The sequence below is a fragment of the Typha angustifolia genome, chromosome 1 (genome assembly GCF_048772165.1).
Source record: "Typha angustifolia cultivar Huaian chromosome 1, ASM4877216v1, whole genome shotgun sequence".
Taxonomy (NCBI): domain Eukaryota; kingdom Viridiplantae; phylum Streptophyta; class Magnoliopsida; order Poales; family Typhaceae; genus Typha; species Typha angustifolia.
The window spans coordinates 8,075,566-8,095,143 of NC_133239.1; the positions used below are offsets into that span (position 1 = coordinate 8,075,566).

Below are 19,578 nucleotides of genomic sequence, written 5' to 3' on the forward strand. Positions count from 1 at the left end.
ACCAATTCATATCAAACTCATCGAGATCGACTACTAGCGTAACCCTAAACCAAATTGACGACTACTATACTTGATGGTTTGCCAGATCATCCTTAAACCTAAGCTCTGATACCACCTGAACTGTAACGCCCCCGCCCGGCACGGACACGTGCACGCCCACGCGCCCACACGGCACGCGCAGCGCACGCGACAGGTCAGGCGGGGCCCGTCACGCACAGATACACTCCTGTGCACATACAATCATGACATCATTAAATAACACCTGCTAACATATCCATGATCACATAATCCATCACCAAATAAATCATACTCTTAACCAAATAAACCTGTTAACATATGAATATCAAAATACACAATAATACACACTAGACCGCTACATAATCTGGCAGGACCCACACAGGCCACAACAAACCATCAAGATACAACTAAACAACTGATACAAGAGTACACTATGATTCGACCTGTATTATATAAATCATCGTCTAATACAAAAGAGTACAAATATCAAATACTGGTACAACTCAATTTCTATATAAACTATCATCTATGCCATCTCACATCTATAGCTCACCTCATCATCACTCTAAAATATCTTCTCAAGTCGCTATCACGTACCACATATCTGAGGGGTTAGAAAAGAAATAAAAAGAGTCATGAGCAAAAGGCTCAGTGAATAGACCTTACCCCGAATCAGTGAAGCCAAACAGAGAGTAAATAATGTACTGGATAATATGAATCAGAAAGCAGTATGATGTCATGTATGAACATATATATATATGTATCCTCAATGACATATATATGAATGAAATCAGTCCTCATGAATGATCATATTATATCCTCAACCGAAATTATATAACATCACCGAATATAACACCATATCATGTATAACAATTATGATCCAATGATATTAGTCACAATAATGATGATGCATGATGCATGCCAACTACTAGATAATCATATATGTCAGAGCCAGATATAATTCACATATCTCTCACTATCACAATCATCCGTCTCAACTCTGAATATCATCCACCATGCTGGACTACGGTACCCGGCCCCAAACTCGATACACATCATGTCACAAGCTCAGAGCATACCCTGTCATACGCTAAGAGTATCTCTGTAGATAAATCATACCCTGCCATACGCTAAGGGTATCTCTGAAGAAAGTAATCATACCCTGCCATACGCTAAGGGTATATCAATGATAGTTCTACCCTGTCATACACTAAGAGTACAACTATCAGCCATCACCATACTCTGCCATACGCTAAGAGTATGTCCAGTACCAGTCCGGACCAGATACCGTTCCAGCCATCACATCACATCACATCACATCACATACACATGTACTTTTATGATTTCCTATACATGATAAATCATATGCATATATCCAGTACGACAACAGATCATACAACTCAGGAATTTAGGTGGTAAAGAAGCCAAGAGAAAAATGATGTAATGCAAACTCCAACCATGTATCTAACACATGCATACTCATGCTAATCTATCATATGCATACTCATGATAGAGATCATCCCGACATAAAACCTTAATAGCATAATCATCTCCAATCATCTCTATATATCACCAATGTACTCATATCCCAGATCAGTCTAATCAAATGCATGATAAAATATATGCTCGACTGAAATCATCTCTATATAAAGTCATATAATCATGCTGGAGGCCAAAACGTGCATGTACATAATATATAATAAATCCTAATTTGAGAAAGGGATCTAGGGGATAAGACTACTCACAGTTTGATCAGAAGATACAAACCACGCATCTCTCACGTCCGTCAGGTAACCGAGTGACACTCATCGCTAGCAAGGTCCACGGGGTCTCAAATAAGGGGGTTCGGGATCTGAAAATGTTTAAGTAACATAAAGTTAGTTGTTTATCCCATTATAATCCGTTCGAGTAAAATATGATGATTTATTAGATTTTAGAATTTCTACTTGTTTTTATGATTGGCTAGATTTTAATTATAAATAAAATATAGATAAAAATCTAATTATAATTAAATTATATCTTGATTAATTAGGGACTATGTAGTCATTATCTTATTTGCTACAAAATAATAATGTATAATAAATTAATAGAGTTACTTAAAAATGTATATCATAAGAATATTAGAATATAAATCTAATAATTATAATTTACAAATTTATCTATTAATCTAATATACATATAAGTAAGTAAATAAATAAATATAAGTATTACCTATATTTATGCCTAATTAATCATTAATTATAAAAATTATCATTAATAAAAATACATTGAAGGATATATAATATTATTAAAATAGTTAATGTCTAAATAATCTATTTGCATTAATTAAGAAGCAAAATACTTAAATAAATAACATAAATAAACTAATTAATTAATAAATTAATTACAACTGCCATCAGTGCTGGGCCGAGCCCAACACTGTGCAGAAAGAGAAAAGAGGAGCTGAGGAAGAAGGAGAAAAAGAAAGAAAGGAAAGAAAGAAGAAGAAGAAGAAGAAGAAGAAGAAGAAGAACAGAAGAGAAAGAGAAGAAAGAGGGGAGGTGAGGGAGGCGGTTGCGGACCCGGGCCGGCGGGGAGGGCACCGGCCGCTGCTGGCCAGCCAGCGGCTGGCCTCTCGCCGGTGGCTCGGCTCCGACAAGACCACCCGCGGGCAAGAAAGAAGAGAGAGAGAGAGAGAGAGAGAGAGAGAGAGAGAGAGAGAGAGAGAGAGAGGAGCTCACCGGCGCTCGTGGAGGTGGCGACGGCGACGGCGACAGCGACAGCGGCGGCTGGCGTTGATAAGAGAAGGGAGAGGAGAGAGAGAGAGAGAGAGAGAGAGAGAGAGAGAGAGGAGGGTAAGAGAGAGAGAAGGTGGTGCGGCGGCGACGACGGCGACAACGAGAAGCCGTCGGCGAGGAGAGAAAGAGAGCGGTGCTAGAGAGAGAGAAAGAGAGAAGGGTAGAGAGAGAACGAGGGAGTTAGAGAAGGAGAAGGTGGTGCGGCGGCGACGACGGCGACGGCGGCGGTAGGCTGGCGTCGGCAAGGGAAGGAGAGAAAGAGAGGGTTCGAGAGAGAGAGAGATCAAAAGAGAGAGAGAGAGAGGCGGTGAGGGTGGTGCTGCGGCAGCGACGGCGGTGGTAGACCGGCGTCGGCAAGAAAATATGTGAGAAAAGAGAGAGAGAGAGAGGGAGAGAGAGAGAATATGTGAGAGAGAAAGAGAGAGAGATATATATAAAGAGAGAGAGGGAAGGCGGTGGAGGAGGGGGAAAGGCGGCGGCTGCGGCGGCGGCAGGGCCCGCCGCAGCTAGCTGGTCCGGCCCGGTTGGCCGGGCCGGCGGTTGTGGGCGCACGTGGCGCCCCCAACACGCGCCCACGTTGCTTGGCACGAGCTCGTGCCATGCAACGCCAATATTTTTATTTTATTTTATTTTATTTCTTTCTTTTTGTCTCTTTTATTTATTTTTATTATTATTATTATTTTTTCAATTTATATATTATTATTATTATTCTTTTCTTTTCTTTTCTTTTCTTTTTTTTCTTTTTTTTTTTGGTTATTACAGATAGTGCCTCCTCGAGCACCCTTGAAGCTATCCCAAGATGTGAAGTACGCACCTAGAGGCCTGCGACGAGCACTCACACCTGCTCAAGTGGAAGAACGAAGAGCCAAAGGCCTATGCTTTCGTTGTGATGAGAAGTTTGTGCCTGAGCATCGTTGCGCTAAACCGATGGGATCGGTGATGCTAATCAACAGATTAGAGGAGGCTGAGGATGAGTTTGTAGCTGAAAATGAAGGTGTGGCTAGACATCAAGGAGAAGAAGCTGAGGAGCAACTCGTCGAGGACATGATAGTCGAAATCTTTGCGGGTGAACGGTGTAGTCAAGAAAACCATAGTGAGAATCTTGATTGACACTAGGTCCACCCACAACATCATCGACAAGAGGCTCGTTAGGAAGATTGGGCTCGAATCAAAACCCACGGAAGGGTTCGATGTGATGATTGGATGGCACCACATTGCGAGCGGATTTTATTTATGGAGGTGTGGAATTAAAGGTGCAAGGCCAAACTTTCACATTGGATCTTTATCCGTTGGCCTTGCGAGGTGCCGACATTATTTTGGGGACTCAATGCCTTTAAAGCTTGGGACCCGTAACATTTGATTTCTCAAACCTTACTGACATTTTGGAGGAATGGTCGAAGGGTGCTGCTAGATGGAAATCAATCGCGGCAAGGGCCGATATTGCAACCACTTGTGGGCTTTCCTTGTGCAAGGGACCGAGCTCTACTATTACAAATGGTTGTTGCTGAACCTGAACATCCACCACCAAGGGAAATAGCCGCTGTCATGCAAGAGCTGCTACAGGAGCTCAAGGATCTCTTCGAGGAACCCCGAGGACTATCGCCGACCCGTCGGCACGACCATCGCATCCAGATCATTCTAGGGGCTGAACCAGCAAATGTCCGGCCCTATCGGTACCCGTATGTCTAGAAGGAAGAGATAATTAAATTGGTGGAGGAAATGCTTGAGCAAGGAATTATTCAACCGAGTAGAAGTGCCTACTTGTCGCCAGTGCTGCTGGTTCGAAAGAAAGATGGGAGTTGGCAGTTTTTCATCGACTACCGAGCCTTGAATGCAATTACCGTCAAGGACCAGTATCCAATACCAGTGATCGAGGAATTGTTGGATGAACTCACAGGGTCAGCTTACTTCAGCAAACTTGACTTAAGAGCGGGGTACCATCAAATCCGTGTTGACTCAGAAAATATGCACAAAACGACGTTCCGAACTCACGATGGCCACTATGAGTTTCGAGTCATACCGTTTGGGCTCACCAATGCACCGACCACCTTCCAAGGGCTAATGAATGACCTTTTCCGCCCGCTCTTGCGTCGGTACATGCTCGTCTTCTTTGACGACATTCTAGTGTATATCAGGAATTGGAGCGAGCACTTGCGGCATGTGCGAGAGGTATTAAAAATCTTACGACAAAACCAGTTAAAAGTCAAGATGAGCAAGTGTCTTTGGGGAGAATCACGAGTGGAGTACTTGGGGCATATAATTTCAGCAAGAGGAGTGGAAGATAATCCAAGCAAGATCAAGAATATGGTGGACTAGCCGATTCCTACTAATCAGCAGGAATTGAGGGGATTCCTTGGGTTGACGGGGTACTACCGATCGATTCGTTACCAACTATGACAAAATTACTACCCCGCTGACCTCCGCGTTCGAACACACTGTGAACGCCTCCATCGCATTCGCAAATCCAGAGAAGTGGGAAATAAGCGTGTTCAATCGCGCATTCGAATGCCTACATCACGTTCGCAAATCCAGAGAAGAGCGAACTCAGTGTGTTCGACCGCAATCAGGCGTGTTTGAACGTGGTCGGTGAAATTGTATTGTTTAGGGTTAATTTTGAATTGTTTCATTAGCCTCTAAAGGGATGTGGATGGCAACCAAAGAGTCATTATTGAAAAATTGAGTTTTGCCTTGCCACCTTCGTCTTCTTCGCTCTCATTCTCTCAATCCTCGGCATCGCCGCTTCTAACCTCCTTCGACCGGCCAATCACCCTAGACCCTTACGGGCGGCCCTCTCCTCCCCCTTCTTCCAATCTATCCAACACTTGTCCTAACCCTTCCATCAACCATAACCCTCCCACCACCACTTTTCACCGGTGCCATCCCATTAATGTCAGTCCGCCTCCAACCACCATCACCTAGGATCTTGTGCCTATATCCACGGATCCTAATCAGACCACCCTGACATTCGTCCACTAATCAGGCGATATCTCAAGATCCCCACATCCGATTCACCTGAAACTTGACTTAATAGAAAGCTCTTTTCTGGGGCTACAATATATCCAAATTTCATATTGATCCAACAGCAGAATCTTTCGGGATCTTATTACAAAGTTTCGTGTCAGATCTAGTTCAGATCAGAGAATTGGAAGAGATCGAATCTTAGCCTAAGGGGAAATCGTATCAAATGGCTGTCCTAGTGCATCACAGGCTGGTCCACCAGCCCTCGGCGGCTACGAAAGGGACTAGTGGCCCCACTATATAGGAGTAGTGGCAGCAGGAAACTACGGCAGAGACATTCCGACATAGTGTAGCTTCCCACGGCTGTGGCTATCGGGTTCGGCCACCCGACGATCGCGGTCGATTGCAGCAGCCACCACTAGTCAGCGGTCGGCCCAAGGAAGCCAGTCGTGGCTATCGATGGGCGTGGGAGTATCGAACCCGTGGCCACCAGCCACGAAATTACTATAGTACGAACCACTGCGGCTGGCGGTCTTTTAGCTAGTGCTTGCACGAAAGGCAGCCTGGGCTCAGGTGTGGGGGCCTCATGGAAGAGACCGATCATGACGATAGGGGCCGTGAGTGTTTGGATGGCCGCTGGTGGGAAGCTAGGGTTGTTAGTGGCATCTAGGAAGGATTGCAAGGCAGGAGGGGTCCCCACTGCTGTTGGAGGAGGGGTTGAGGCCGCAATTTGGGCCGGCTCATCCCCTCCCTCACAGGTTGGTAATGGTGGCTGCAGCTGGCCTGGTCCCGCCGTGGCCGACGGTGGTTGCAGCACAAGGTAGCCATGGAGTCAGGAGGGTTGTCGCTAAGGTTTGAATATCCTTGTCCATCCTCTCGGCGCTCTTTGCAATGGATCTAGTGATCGCATTAGAAAAATCTTTAAAAATCACCTTCGCCCATGCTGGCGGCTCGTCGTCAACTATTGCTGGTGTTGGCAAGGGCACTAGATCAACTCCCACAGGAACGGAGATAAGATCCTGGTCCTCCATGGTCGATCCCTCCTCGTGGGTCTTGGATTGCATGTTTACCATCTTCCGAGGAACGTCAGTTCTAATACCAATGTTACGAACTAGATCTAAACCGATCCAGACGTAAAAAAATTATGAAATTTAGGTGGAGGTAGCCTCATGAGGTAGGGTTCTAATGGCTTTAGTTTCACCTAAATCGAACATCGGGATGAAAAGATAAAAATAAAATAGTGGAGATAGGTTAGAGAGGGCAGAATGGTAATTTTTTGACGTTGTGGCGGTCGTCGGAGGGTGGTGGACGAACGTGTAGTAGGGTGGAGGTAGAAGATAGCTAGGGTTTGGATGCTTGAAAGAGATCTATGGTTATGATCTACTCCTATGAAGATAAAGACAATCTAATGGCTAAGGTAAAAACATAATGACGAAAATAATAACTGGCTAAACTCAGATTTCGCCCAATGATAATTATCAACACACATGTCCACCCCTATTTATAGGAGTAAAATCCCTAGTGGATCGGATCTACATGCGAATTATCCGATTTATTTGAAATTCAAAACAATAAGATAAAGCTAAGTAACTAACTTGACATGACTTGACTTTGACTCGACTTAACCCATGTGGTCGAAAAGTAACATACTCCTTACTTGTTCCGTACTTGTTTCTTTTCTAGCAATGAAGACTTTTACAACAAACTCTTTCTTTTCACCTCTCTAATGGAAATAGCTCAAAAAAAAAAAATTCTACCTCTACCATTATGCTATAGTCTTAGATGAATCAAGCTCATATATTGATTTGTTATACTGAAAGCTAATTTTGTGAAACAATGAAGTTGTATTTAGAACAATTTGGATGTTATTTATGATCTATCCGTGCACAACAATAATAGATGTTATTTTTTTAAAATATTTGTGTACAATAATAATAATTCATATATGTCTGAAATGTTTGTGTATAACAATAAAAATTTATTTCTAAAATATTTGTATAAAACAAAAAATAATCTAGAAGTTCTAAAATGTTTGCACACAATAAGTATTTTGATACATAATCAAATATATTTCGTAGTTAGTATCCAAGATTCCATAATTGATAATTATGGATTCAGTAGTTATTATCTATGGATACCATAATTAATAACTATAGGTTTCATAGTTAAATAACTATGGAATCTATAATTATTAATTATGGAATCTATAGTTACTAAGTATGAATTCCTAAGATACTAATTTGAGATTCCATAGGTAATAACTCGAATTACACTCTGTTATAGATTATATGATATATTTAATTTAAACTTAATTCTTAATTGTAACACTCGTCACCAAACACATGCCTTCACGTGGATAGAACCCACGTGATTATATGACATATTGGTTAATGTTTCAACACAATATACAATAAAAAAGTCTATATTTTTACAAATAATACAAACAAAAGAAGCTCATAACACCATGGCCATAACAAGCCTAAAATACATATCTAGAAAATATAAATCAATGCCCACGCAAGAGCTACAAGCCATCTAGCTTAATTTACATGAATAGAATAAAATAAAAGAGAGAAGACTAAACACCATCTTCGCCAAATCCTCTACGAGTCTGAGTCATCTACTAATCTAAAAATAATTCCACTAAACGGTGGTGAGCACAAAACTAAGCAAGTATTTACTGCTATAATCTAAAAGTAGTGCAATGAATGATACAACAATAAGTAAATATGAATATGCGCGTTAAAATCAAATTAATGCATCAGTATCTCATACCCAACATGTTCATCTAATGTGCACATGTATTAGCAATCGATAACCTACCATGCATCAATCCGAACTATCAAGTTTTCAAACTCGAGTTCACACCATACTCCACCCATAGACCATGTCAATACTCACACCCGACCACACACATAGCCCAAGAGAGGCTAAACCCTAATGGTAGAATCATCAACCCATCACCTGGCGAACAACATAACTAATTGTTGACTATTGCAGACTGAGAACCTCAATCGTAAGCTCATCACATAGGTTAGTATCACACATCGATACTACCATTCTAACCCTCAGCTTCACATCATCGCACCACCGTGCAGAAATCATGAGTCGTCTGTTAGGACCGTTTTGTTCGCAATGTCAGTCCTAATGTATTTTTCATTTTTTGAGTATGTAAATGGGATGCCAACCCCATGTCTTTTGCATGTTTTTGAGTGTCTTTTGGTTTCCTTCAAGAGCTCCTTGTGAAGTGCCAGTGCTGATTACAGAATCACATCTGAGCGATTCTGAAAGGCATCGAAGTAACAGAGAGCGGCTTGACGACATGCAGGCACACATCTCGCAACTAAGTGCTAGTGTTGCTCAAATATACACTCTCGGCGATAGGGTGGATTGCTTGGAGGTGTATCAGCAACACATCGACGACGAGGTCGAGACGTTGTGAGACAACACCAAGGAAGCTGTCCAACATCTCAAAGAGCAGCTAGCAGACCTCTCCGCAAGGGTGACGGTACTCACGAGAGCCATGAGTACTGTGCAACCCGCCGCACAAGCAGAGGGACATTCTAGAAGGGTCAGAGTGTCGAAACCGCGCTGCTACAAGGGCGCAAGGGATGCCAAAGAGTTGGAGAACTTTCTTTTCGATGTTGAGCAATACTTTCGGGTGGTGCGACCGGACTCGGAAGAAACAAAAGTCATCTTCACAACGATGTACCACGACGGGGATGCCAAGCTATGGTGGCGGACTCGTTATGAGGACATCCAAGGTGGCCGCTGCAACATCAATACTTGAGAGGATTTGAAAAGGGAGCTAAAGGTGTAGTTCCTTCCTGAAAATGTGGAGTTCATCGCAAGATGGAGTTTGCGACATCTTACACAAACGGGGTCGATTCGAGAATATGTCAAACAATTCTCGACGCTCATGTTGGACATTCGGAACATGTCGTAGAAGGACAAGCTTTTTCACTTCTTGGAAGGCTTGAAGTCTTGGGCAACAAAGTTGCGACGTTGGGACATTCCCGACTTAGCGGCAGAGCGTTTGACAGATTATTCAGCCCCTGAAAACCCAAAGAAGAAACCTTCGACGAGCAATGCAAAGCCCCAAAGACCGAAAGGCAAAGGGGTGATGCAAAGCGAGAAGAAGGGATCTTGACAAAAGGGTGCAAAACTGAGCAAGAGTCCCGAGGAGGGGTGTTTCCTATGCGGAGGGCCACATTTTGTGAAGAATTGCCCGCAAAGGAAGTCGCTCAATGCAATGCAAGCCCAAGAGCAAAGTTCGGAGAGCGACAATGAGAAGTCGATGGAGGGCCCTCGCATGGGGGCATTGCGGCTTCTAAATGCACTCAAGGCTCAAGTGGGGGAGAAGCGAAAGTCTTTGCCTTCAAAGAACCGAAAGCCAAATGAGCTAATGTTCGTCGACATTGAGCTCAATGGAAAGTCAACGAAGGCGTTGGTTGACACTGGTGCCACTCATAACTTCATAGCGGACCATGAAACACAATGACTTGGGTTGCTCCTTTCAAAGAACTCAAGTCGAATGAAGGCGGTGAATTCAAAATCTCAACCGATCGCCGAGCAAGCGAAGGACGTACATGTTGCGGTTGGGTCTTGGAGGGGCAAGGCCAACTTCATGGCGGTTCCTTTGGATGACTTCCAAGTCATTCTTGGGATGGAATTTCTGCAAACGGCGAGAAGAGTGCTAATGCCATTTCTTAATGCTCTTTGCATGATGGGGGATGAGTCCCCTTGTGTCGTCCCGGTGGCGAAGACGACAACGAAGGAGACAAAGCAACTTTTAGCACTTCAGCTGAAGAAGGGTGACAAGAAGGGTGAGCAAACATTCTTGGCGGCCTTGAAGCTTGAGGCGGATCCTTTGGAGAATGGCCCAATTCCTCTTGGGGTCGCAAGGGTTTTGAAGGAGTTTGGGGATGTGATGCCGCCCGAATTGCCAAAGACCTTGCCTCCTCGGCGAGCGGTGGATCACAAGATCGAGTTGGAGCCAAGGAAAAAGCCTCCAGCCCGTGCACCATATCGCATGTCTCCTCCGGAGTTGGCAGAACTTCGAAAGCAACTTGATGAGTTGCTTAAAAGCGGGTTGATCTGCAGCTCAAAGGCACCGTTTGGGGTGCCGGTGCTATTCCAAAAGAAGCATGATGGGAGTCTATGACTATGTGTAGACTATCGCGTCTTGAACAAAGTGACGATAAAAAACAAGTACCCAATCCCTCTCATTGCGGACTTGTTTGATCAACTTGGAGGAGCGCGGTACTTCTCCAAATTAGACTTGCGGTCGAGGTATTGGCAAGTCAGAGTTGCGAAAGGCGATGAAGCAAAGACAACGTGTGTGACACGTTATGGCACATTCGAATTCTTGGTGATGCCATTCGGTTTGACGAATGCCCCTGCAACCTTCTATACACTCATGAACCAGCTGTTCCATGAATATCTTGACAAGTTCGTGGTGGTCTACCTCGACGATATCGTGGTGTATAGCAAGATGTTGGAAGAGCACATCCAACATCTCAAAGCCATCTTCAAAGTGCTAAGGGAACACTCCCTCTTTGTGAAGAAGGAGAAGTGCTATTTTGCACAAGAGGAAATCATGTTCCTTGGACACCAAGTTGGCGGAGGACACATTCGCATGGACAAGGAGAAAGTTCGTGCCATTCATGATTGGCAAGCCCCTTCGAAGGTGACAGAACTTCGTTCATTCTCGGGGCTTGTCAACTATTATCGGCGGATCATTGCAAGCTACTCGCGGAGGGCTGTGCCGCTAACTGATTTGCTGAAGAAGGATTTCTCATGGGAGTGGTCTAGCAAATGTCAAGAGGCCTTTGCTGATTTGAAGAGAGCGGTGATGGAGGAACCCGTATTGCAGTTACCAAACTACTCCCTTTCGTTTGAAGTTCACACGGATGCTTCAGATTATACCATCGGAGGAGTTCTTGTGCAAGAAGGACATCTGGTTGCCTATGAAAGTCGCAAGTTGAATGATACGGAGCGGATGTATACGGTGCATGAAAAGGAGATGATGGCGGTCGTACATTGCCTTCATGTTTGGAGGCATTATCTCCTTGGGTCTCGCTTATTTGTGAAGACCGACAATGTGGCCTTCAGTTACTTTCAAACTCAAAAGAAGCTCTCTCCAAAGCAAGCAAGATGGCAAGACTTCTTGGCTGAATTCAACAAGGTTTTAGAATACAAACTAGGTCGAACAAATCAAGTTGCGGATGCCTTAAGCCGCAAGGCGGAATTGGCTACTCTCAAAGTGGTGGCGAACGAGAGTATAAGCCAAGTGCAAGCATCGCTTCTGAAGAAGATTCGCGAGGGGATGCAAAGTGATCCGATGGCAGAGACCCTCAAGAAGCTTGTAGACGAAGGCAAGACGTGACAGTTTTGGGTCCAGGAGGGACTCATCATGACAAAAGGAAACTGCGTGTACGTGCCACAGGCGAACAACTTGCGAAGAGAACTGCTCAAGGAGTGTCATGACACCTTGTGGGCAGGTCATCCGGGCGTACATCAGACCTTGGCTCTTGTGAAAAGAGCGTATTATTGGCCGAAGATGGGGAAAGACATCGAAGAGTACGTGCGCACTTGTCTCATTTGCCAACAAGACAGGGTGGAGCGCGCGAAGCCTTGTGGGAAAGTGTCTCTTTGGACTTCATTTCGAGCTTGCTAAAGGTCAGGGACATTGGCTCAGTGTTGGTTGTGGTGGATCTATTCTCAAAGTATGTGACTTTCATACCGGCTCCGCTGCATTGCACCGCTGATGAAGCAACTCGTTTGTTCCTAAGGCATGTGGCCAAGTATTGGGGAGTTCCGCAAAATATCGTGAGCGATAGGGATCCTCGGTTCTTGGGTCGGTTTTGGACGGAGTTGTTCAAACTCTTGGGGTCAAAACTCTTCTTCTCCACAAGCCTTCACCCCCAAACTGATGGCCAAACAGAAAAAATAAATACTCTTCTTGAGCAATACTTGAGGCACTTTGTTAGTGCCAATCAACGAGATTGGGTCAAGTTACTTGATGTTGCCCAATTCTCGTACAACTTGCAGCGGAGCTCTGCATCCACCAAAAGCCCCTTCGAACTTATCATAGGACAACAACCTTCCACACCGCATATCTTGGTGGTGGGTTACACAGGCAGCAGCCCTTCGACATATCACCTTGCCAAAGAGTGGCATCGGAATGCGGAGATTGCCAAAGCCTATCTCGAGAAGGCAGCACAAAAGATGAAGAAGTGGGCGGACAAGAATAGAAGGCCGCGAGACTTTAAGAAAGGCGATTTGGTGCTAGTCAAGCTTCAACCGGCATCGCTCAAGTTCTTTCGCAAGGTGCACAAAGGACTTGCTCGCAAATATGAAAGCCCTTTTTTTGTCATCAACAAAGTAGGCAATATGTCCTACAGAGTGCAACTCCCCGCTTGGCTTAAAATCCATCTGATTTTTCATGTGAGTTGCCTCAAACCGTATCATGCCGATCGCGAAGACCCTTCTCGCAATGTGTCAAGCCGGCCAAACCCCACAACGGCGTCACTTGAAAGGCAGGTTGACACTATCTTAGCGGACAGAGTGCGGACTCTACCCAATGGAGCTACGGAGACCGAATACTTGGTCAAATGGAAGAATCTTCCAATGTCTGAAGCTAGTTGGGAACTTGAAGAAACTCTGCGGCATGAAGAAGACAAAGTTCAAGCCTACCGGAAGAACAACTTGGCGAGCACGTCAAGATGAAGTCAAGCATCACTTGGTAGTAGCCGAAGATCACCTCGACGAGGACGCCGAGAGTCTAAGTGGGGGAGTCTGTTAGGACCGTTTTGTTCGCAATGTCGGTCCTATTGTATTTTTAATTTTTTGAGTATGTAAATGGGATGCCAACCCCATGTCTTTTGCATATTTTTGAGTGTCTTTTGGTTTCCTTCAAGAGCTCCTTGTGAAGCAGCTTTGGGATTGCAATATTAGTGTCGTCGCAACACTAGTTTGGGATTTTCCTCGCACATGCCTATAAAACTCATGGGCCAAAACCCAAATGGGGCTTACTTTCAAAACGTAACGCCCCACAAGACCTTTGAACCCCCCGGGTTGCAGAATTGGGGATGCTCATACTTAGTAGTATAGGAGAACTATCGAGAAGCATTAAGTGAGCCAGCTTTGCAACCGAAGTGCCACTGGTTCAATGGTGTTCATTTTGCCCTCGATGGCTATCTTACCCCTTTAAATTTCTTGTCGTTGGCATGTCTTGTAACTTCTTTTCCAATTAATAGAGAATCGCAAACTTGTTTGCCAAACATTGTATTTTGCTTGTCTTTGCTTTGTCGCAATCCAAAACAAGTGCATCGCTTGTGAAGTGAACGGCTGACTTAACTTTGCTACTTGAAAGTTGAGTACCGCGCGGTCTTTGTCTATCTCAAAGACTTAGTCCGTGACACGTCGCTCATAGACGCCCTTACCCTACTCATCTAGGTCTACGACATCCTATCTCTCTCTCTATCTTAAATATCCTAAATAATATGACTCTCGTTGATTGATAGTAAATCGCCCATCACCCTACAAAATGGATACCCGATTGTCTATGATTAATAGACTGAGACCTTAGGCGTGGGCCCTAATATATATTAGTATAATAATATATCTCGTTCTTAATCCTAACTGGGGAGGTGTTAGGTACTATCGAGACGCAGTAGTCACCACTTTATGGTTGTGCACATATGCAAGCAGCATGATATTATACATCACAACAAGCATAATAAAACATATATCATTATCATATTTTATGTGCTAACACATATGTTCATGTCTAATAAATATGCATAAAAATCATGATAACCCAAATCTTATTGAATAGCAAAGTAAAATTAACATGCACGACGTACAATAATAACAGTAAGAAAACTGTATGCACATATTTGATATGAATGTGATGATGTTATAACGTAAGTTATTTCATTCTTTATACTACTAGATTATAGAAGTTTCACTTGCTTGAACCGCTTTCATGATACTAGCTGCAACTGTGCCACGTGATCATCCTCATAATTTACAGAGTCCATCTTGGTAAGAAAAAATAATAAAAAGCATAACCACAAATACTTACCATGGATTAATATATAGGCTTAGGTAGGTCTATTTAAGAATCCTCCTATTTAATAGTCAGGTAGGACTAGCATAGCTGTAGCAATGCCCGATGCGTTATTAAATGTAATTAAAATAATTTACCTCAAATTATCGTTCAGACTATTATTACCAATTCAAAGTAAGTCACATAGTCAATATTTAATTAATCAGCTTCTTTAAATAGGGCAATTTGCTTACTACCATCTCACTACACTAATCTGTATTAATTCTTTGATATGATCAATTATTACAGATATACTCAAACCACCGACTCCTTTGATAAAATTAATTTAACCTAAAAAAAGTATAATCAACAATGCTAAACTCTAATTAGAGCTATATTCATATTAAATTAAACCATTAAAATCAAATAGTAGTGATACTCTTATACCGTTGCATCATTTATTAATAAAGGTTTATAGCACTTAACATAACAAATAGAATCACTCTCTATTGATAATTATTATTATTAAAGCTCAAGTTTGATAGTGATAATTAAAATAAAAAGACCAAAGAATTTAAAATAAATTAGAGAGTCATTAGTCTACTTGGGCTAGCTCAAAGCCCAAAGAGTAAAACACAAATCTAGTAAGAATGGGCCCAATGCCCCAAAGCCACAATATTAACCCACCAAGGTTGGGCCCGAAAACCATTCTACCCAATAAAGCCACTTGGGCCAGGCTACACCCAAACTTAGGCTAGGTTGTATGCAACCCAAGTTTGGCCTGGGTAACCAGTAGCTCACCGACCACCAAATTGTGTTGGGTTGCATGCAACCCAACCACACCTAATACTTGGGCTGGGCTACACCCAACTTGACTTAGTAGTCGGGCTAGGCTGCACTTAGCTTGAACCCGAAACACTAGCTAGGCTGCTCCCAGCCTAACCTATACCCAGTCCAACCCACGACATGGCCTAGGCTGCATCTAGTGCATCCAGCCCAACATAGCACTAAGGCTAGCTACACATGGCCCGAACTTGAGACACCCCGCCCTTCCCTCTTCTTCACCTCAATCGAAAGGAGGAAGGAAGGATGGATGGCTGCCGGTGATCATCGTCGCCGATAGCCGGGGCCACCAGGCTAGCCAACACCCCAACAGTAGAGAAAGACACCCCCGGTGTCAACCCGACCGACGAGGAAGCCAAAGACCACCAGCAGACAACAAGAATCTAGCCGGTGGAGGGGGGTTAGGGGTGTTGCTTGCTGTCTCGATCGTCGGCAATCCCAGCCAACCTTGTCAACACCCTCTTATCAGCAAGTAGAAGCTTGCTGAGGGGGAGAGAACCACGCTAGCTAAGGCTAGTGGCTAGGAAGAGGGGCTGCTCGGCGACTCCAAGGGATGCCATTAAGGGCATCCTCGTGAAGAGGGGAAGCTTAGCGGACCGGGGCAGCAAGGCACAAAGTTGCTAGCCAGCCGGATCACTATGAGACTGAGAGGAGGAAACATTGGAAGGAAAATCTCAATTAACTAATGAATTAGAATTCGATCCACGAGTTTGGCGGATCCAGCGGTGCTCCGGTGCGGCGAGAAGAAAAAGGAAAGGATGGTAGTTGCGGGGTGAGGGAAGAAAGAAAAGAGAGAAGAGAAAAGAAGAAGAGAAAGAGAGGGAAAAAAGAGGACAAGAGTGCATGTGTAGCACCCTTAAGTTCAGCCCCATGTGCCACTTACGTGCATGCCCCTTCTTTCGAATGTTACATTAATATAGTAATTAATAATATATTTTATACATACTAACTAGTTTCTATAGTTCATATTTTTAGATTCTATATAGGTGAAGAATAAAGTTAATATTCGTCTTTCTATAGCAAAAGAATAAACAATAAATCTTCTCTCTCCTTATATCTATTAAAAAAGTAGGAATTCTCTTTCCTAATAAGTATAAAACTAGGAAAATATAAAAATCATATTTAATATTGCCACCTTGCGTGAGATGATGATTTGGTCCATTAAATGAGTAGAAGGGCATTATGGTTATTTTACAACTAAAGCTACAAAGCAAAACTAAAATATATTAATAAGATAATATTATAAATAAGTTTGGTTTACGATGCAAATCTCCCGAGCTGCAAAGAAAAAATAAAAATAAGTAATAACGTAAATTATATGATTTATGTGCAAATCGCTCCCTAAGTTTTCAAAATTATAATTAGATAATTAAGTTGTAAATGAGTTACTTGATATAATTCGAATCCCTCTCACATTCCAATCCACACCTGCCTCTTTCCTGCTCTGGTTAATCATGGCTCTCTCCCTCTTCTCTCCAATCCCTCACGCTTTCTCCATCTCCTCCTCCTTCCTCCCATCCATCTCTCTCAAATCCAGTACCGTCGTCGTCCCTTTCCCTCTCATCGTTCCTAACCCCATACCAAGACCAAAAGCAGACACCACCCGAAAGAAAGTCCCCGATTCCACCATCCACTCCTCCTCCACAAGGCCAAAAATCGTGCGCTGCCCCGCTCTGGACCGCCAAGCGTCGCGCAACAGCCGCCTCCGCTTCGCCCGCAAATTAAGAACCCTACTCCTCTCCAAAACTCGCCGCTTCCTCCCCCTCCGCGTCCTCTCCCGCTGCCGCCGCTACCTTGGCCTCCCCTCTTCCCGTCCCCTCCTCTCCATGATCCTCCGCTACCCTTCTCTCTTCCGACTCTTCTACTCCCCTTGCCGTTCCCCTTCCTCTCCCTTCTCTTCCCTACTCTCTGTTTCCCTGACCCCTGCCGCCGCCGCCCTGGCCGACCAAGAAGCGCTCTTCCGCTCCCGCATCGCCGGCTCCCTTGCCGAGAAGCTCTCTCGCCTCCTCATGCTCTCGCCGCATCGCAGGGTTCTACTGTCCAAGCTCTCCCACCTCGCCCCCGACCTCGGGCTCCCCGCCAATTTCCGCTCCACCATCTGCTGCCGCCACCCCGACCGCTTCGCCGTCGTCCACACCTCCTACGGGCACGCCCTCCAGCTCGTCAAATGGGACGCCGCCCTTTCTTCCCCTCTCCCTTCCTTACCCCATTCGCCTGTCTGTGACCGGATCGTCGACCGGCCACCGAGGTTTAGACGCCTCCCGTTCCGCCTCCGCCGTGGGCTCAACCTCAAGCGCCGGCACCGCGACTACCTCATCCGCTTCCACGACCTCCCGGAGATCTCACCTTATGGTGATCATGGACCACAGACGCCAGAGGTGGCGGAGAGGCGGGCATGCGCTGTCGTGCGGGAGGTGCTCGCGATGACAGTGGAGAAGCGGACGCTGGTTGACCATTTGACACACTTCAGGAAGGACTTCGGGCTGCCGAACAGGTTGCGGGCAATGCTGGTGCGGCACCCGGAGATGTTCTATGTCAGTGTGAAGGGGGTGCGGGACTCAGTTTTCTTGGTGGAGGCGTATGACGACGAGGGGAGGCTGGTGGTGGAGGACGAGCTGCTTGCGGAGAGGGAGAAGCTGATGGAGTTGATTAGGGAGGGGAAGAGGATGAGGAGGGCGAGGAGGAGAGGTTTTGATGTTGATGGTGAGGAAGAGGAGAAAGAAGAAGAAGAAGAAGAAGAGGAGGAGGAGGAGGAGGAGGAGAAGGATGGGTTTGATGACTTGTTTGAGTCTGGGATCGGGGAGGACTGGGAGGAATTTGGTGATGGTGGTGAGGATGGTGACGGGGATGAAGAGATTGAGGAGTTTTGGGTGAAGAAAGCAGCTGCTGCAGGGGTGATTAATGGCAGTGGTGGAGAGGGGATGGAAATTTGGTGAGTTGTAAGGAGCTTCACCAGGTGTTTGTAACGTGGCCCCTCTGGCAGTCATTTCATAGATCACCATTGTACGGAGGATCCTAAAGTTTAAGATTGTCAACAAGGACCTGAATGATGGTGGCGTAGATAATTGATTTAAACAATTATGCAGGCAATGAAATCAAGAAGCACCAATTCAAAGGTATACATCAACTAATCTTTGGAAAACTTTAAGCTCAGTATTAGTGGAGCAGTCCAGATAATTTAGATTACTGAATGCTTCTACTGAAGGTTTGATGGAACTTGTTACCTTTTGGCTTTCTACAATTTAAAATATGCCTCCGCTAATTGTACTTCCAATGAAGGTCTCATTTAACAGCTGTAGTAGAGGTAGAGTTGGAGAGCTCCGATGAAAAAGACTCACTATGTTTGAAACCACTCCTAAATGGATTTCATTTGAATATAATTCAATTGATTTTATTTCAAAATGAATTCTGTTGTTTGGTAAATAGTGAATGGCCATATTAGGTACTATGCTATAATTAAATATTTCAATGATTACTGGTATTACATTATTCAAATGGGACTGGTGTCCAATAGCAAGCTCTAGAAACATAATTAACCTTTTTACATAGGATTGAGTTACCCAATTCCCTTTATATAGTTCTATGGAGCTATTAAATTATGTCATACAGGACATTTATCATGGTCATTACCTACTATTATGTTGTTGCAATCTCTTGAATGATATCTTTAATTCTTGATCAAATTTCTTCATATTGATATGAACGAATTCAACTTGGATCAACCTCGGGTGCAGGAAGACAGACTTTGGATTTGATCTGTAACTTCTTGACCTATGTTTCTAGTATTTACGCCCTTTATAGATTCAGATCGCTATTAGGAATAAAATATGGTGAAACCTCGATGGAAGGGTTGGCGATGGGAAGTGATGGTAATGATAGAGATGAAATGAATGTGAGTTATGATAGGGGTTGACTGAGGGCTATAGG

The 19,578-nt window shown here is 44.3% G+C and overlaps 1 protein-coding gene across 1 annotated transcript; it reads left to right on the plus strand.

Moving 5' to 3' along the window:
• Positions 1 to 17,053: 17,053 nt before the first annotated feature.
• Positions 17,054 to 19,053, plus strand: LOC140759462 (protein WHAT'S THIS FACTOR 1, chloroplastic). Its single transcript, XM_073096038.1, has one exon. It carries the CDS (start codon positions 17,106 to 17,108, stop codon positions 18,585 to 18,587), a length of 1,482 nt encoding a protein of 493 aa, XP_072952139.1. The 5' UTR covers positions 17,054 to 17,105; the 3' UTR covers positions 18,588 to 19,053.
• Positions 19,054 to 19,578: the final 525 nt, after the last annotated feature.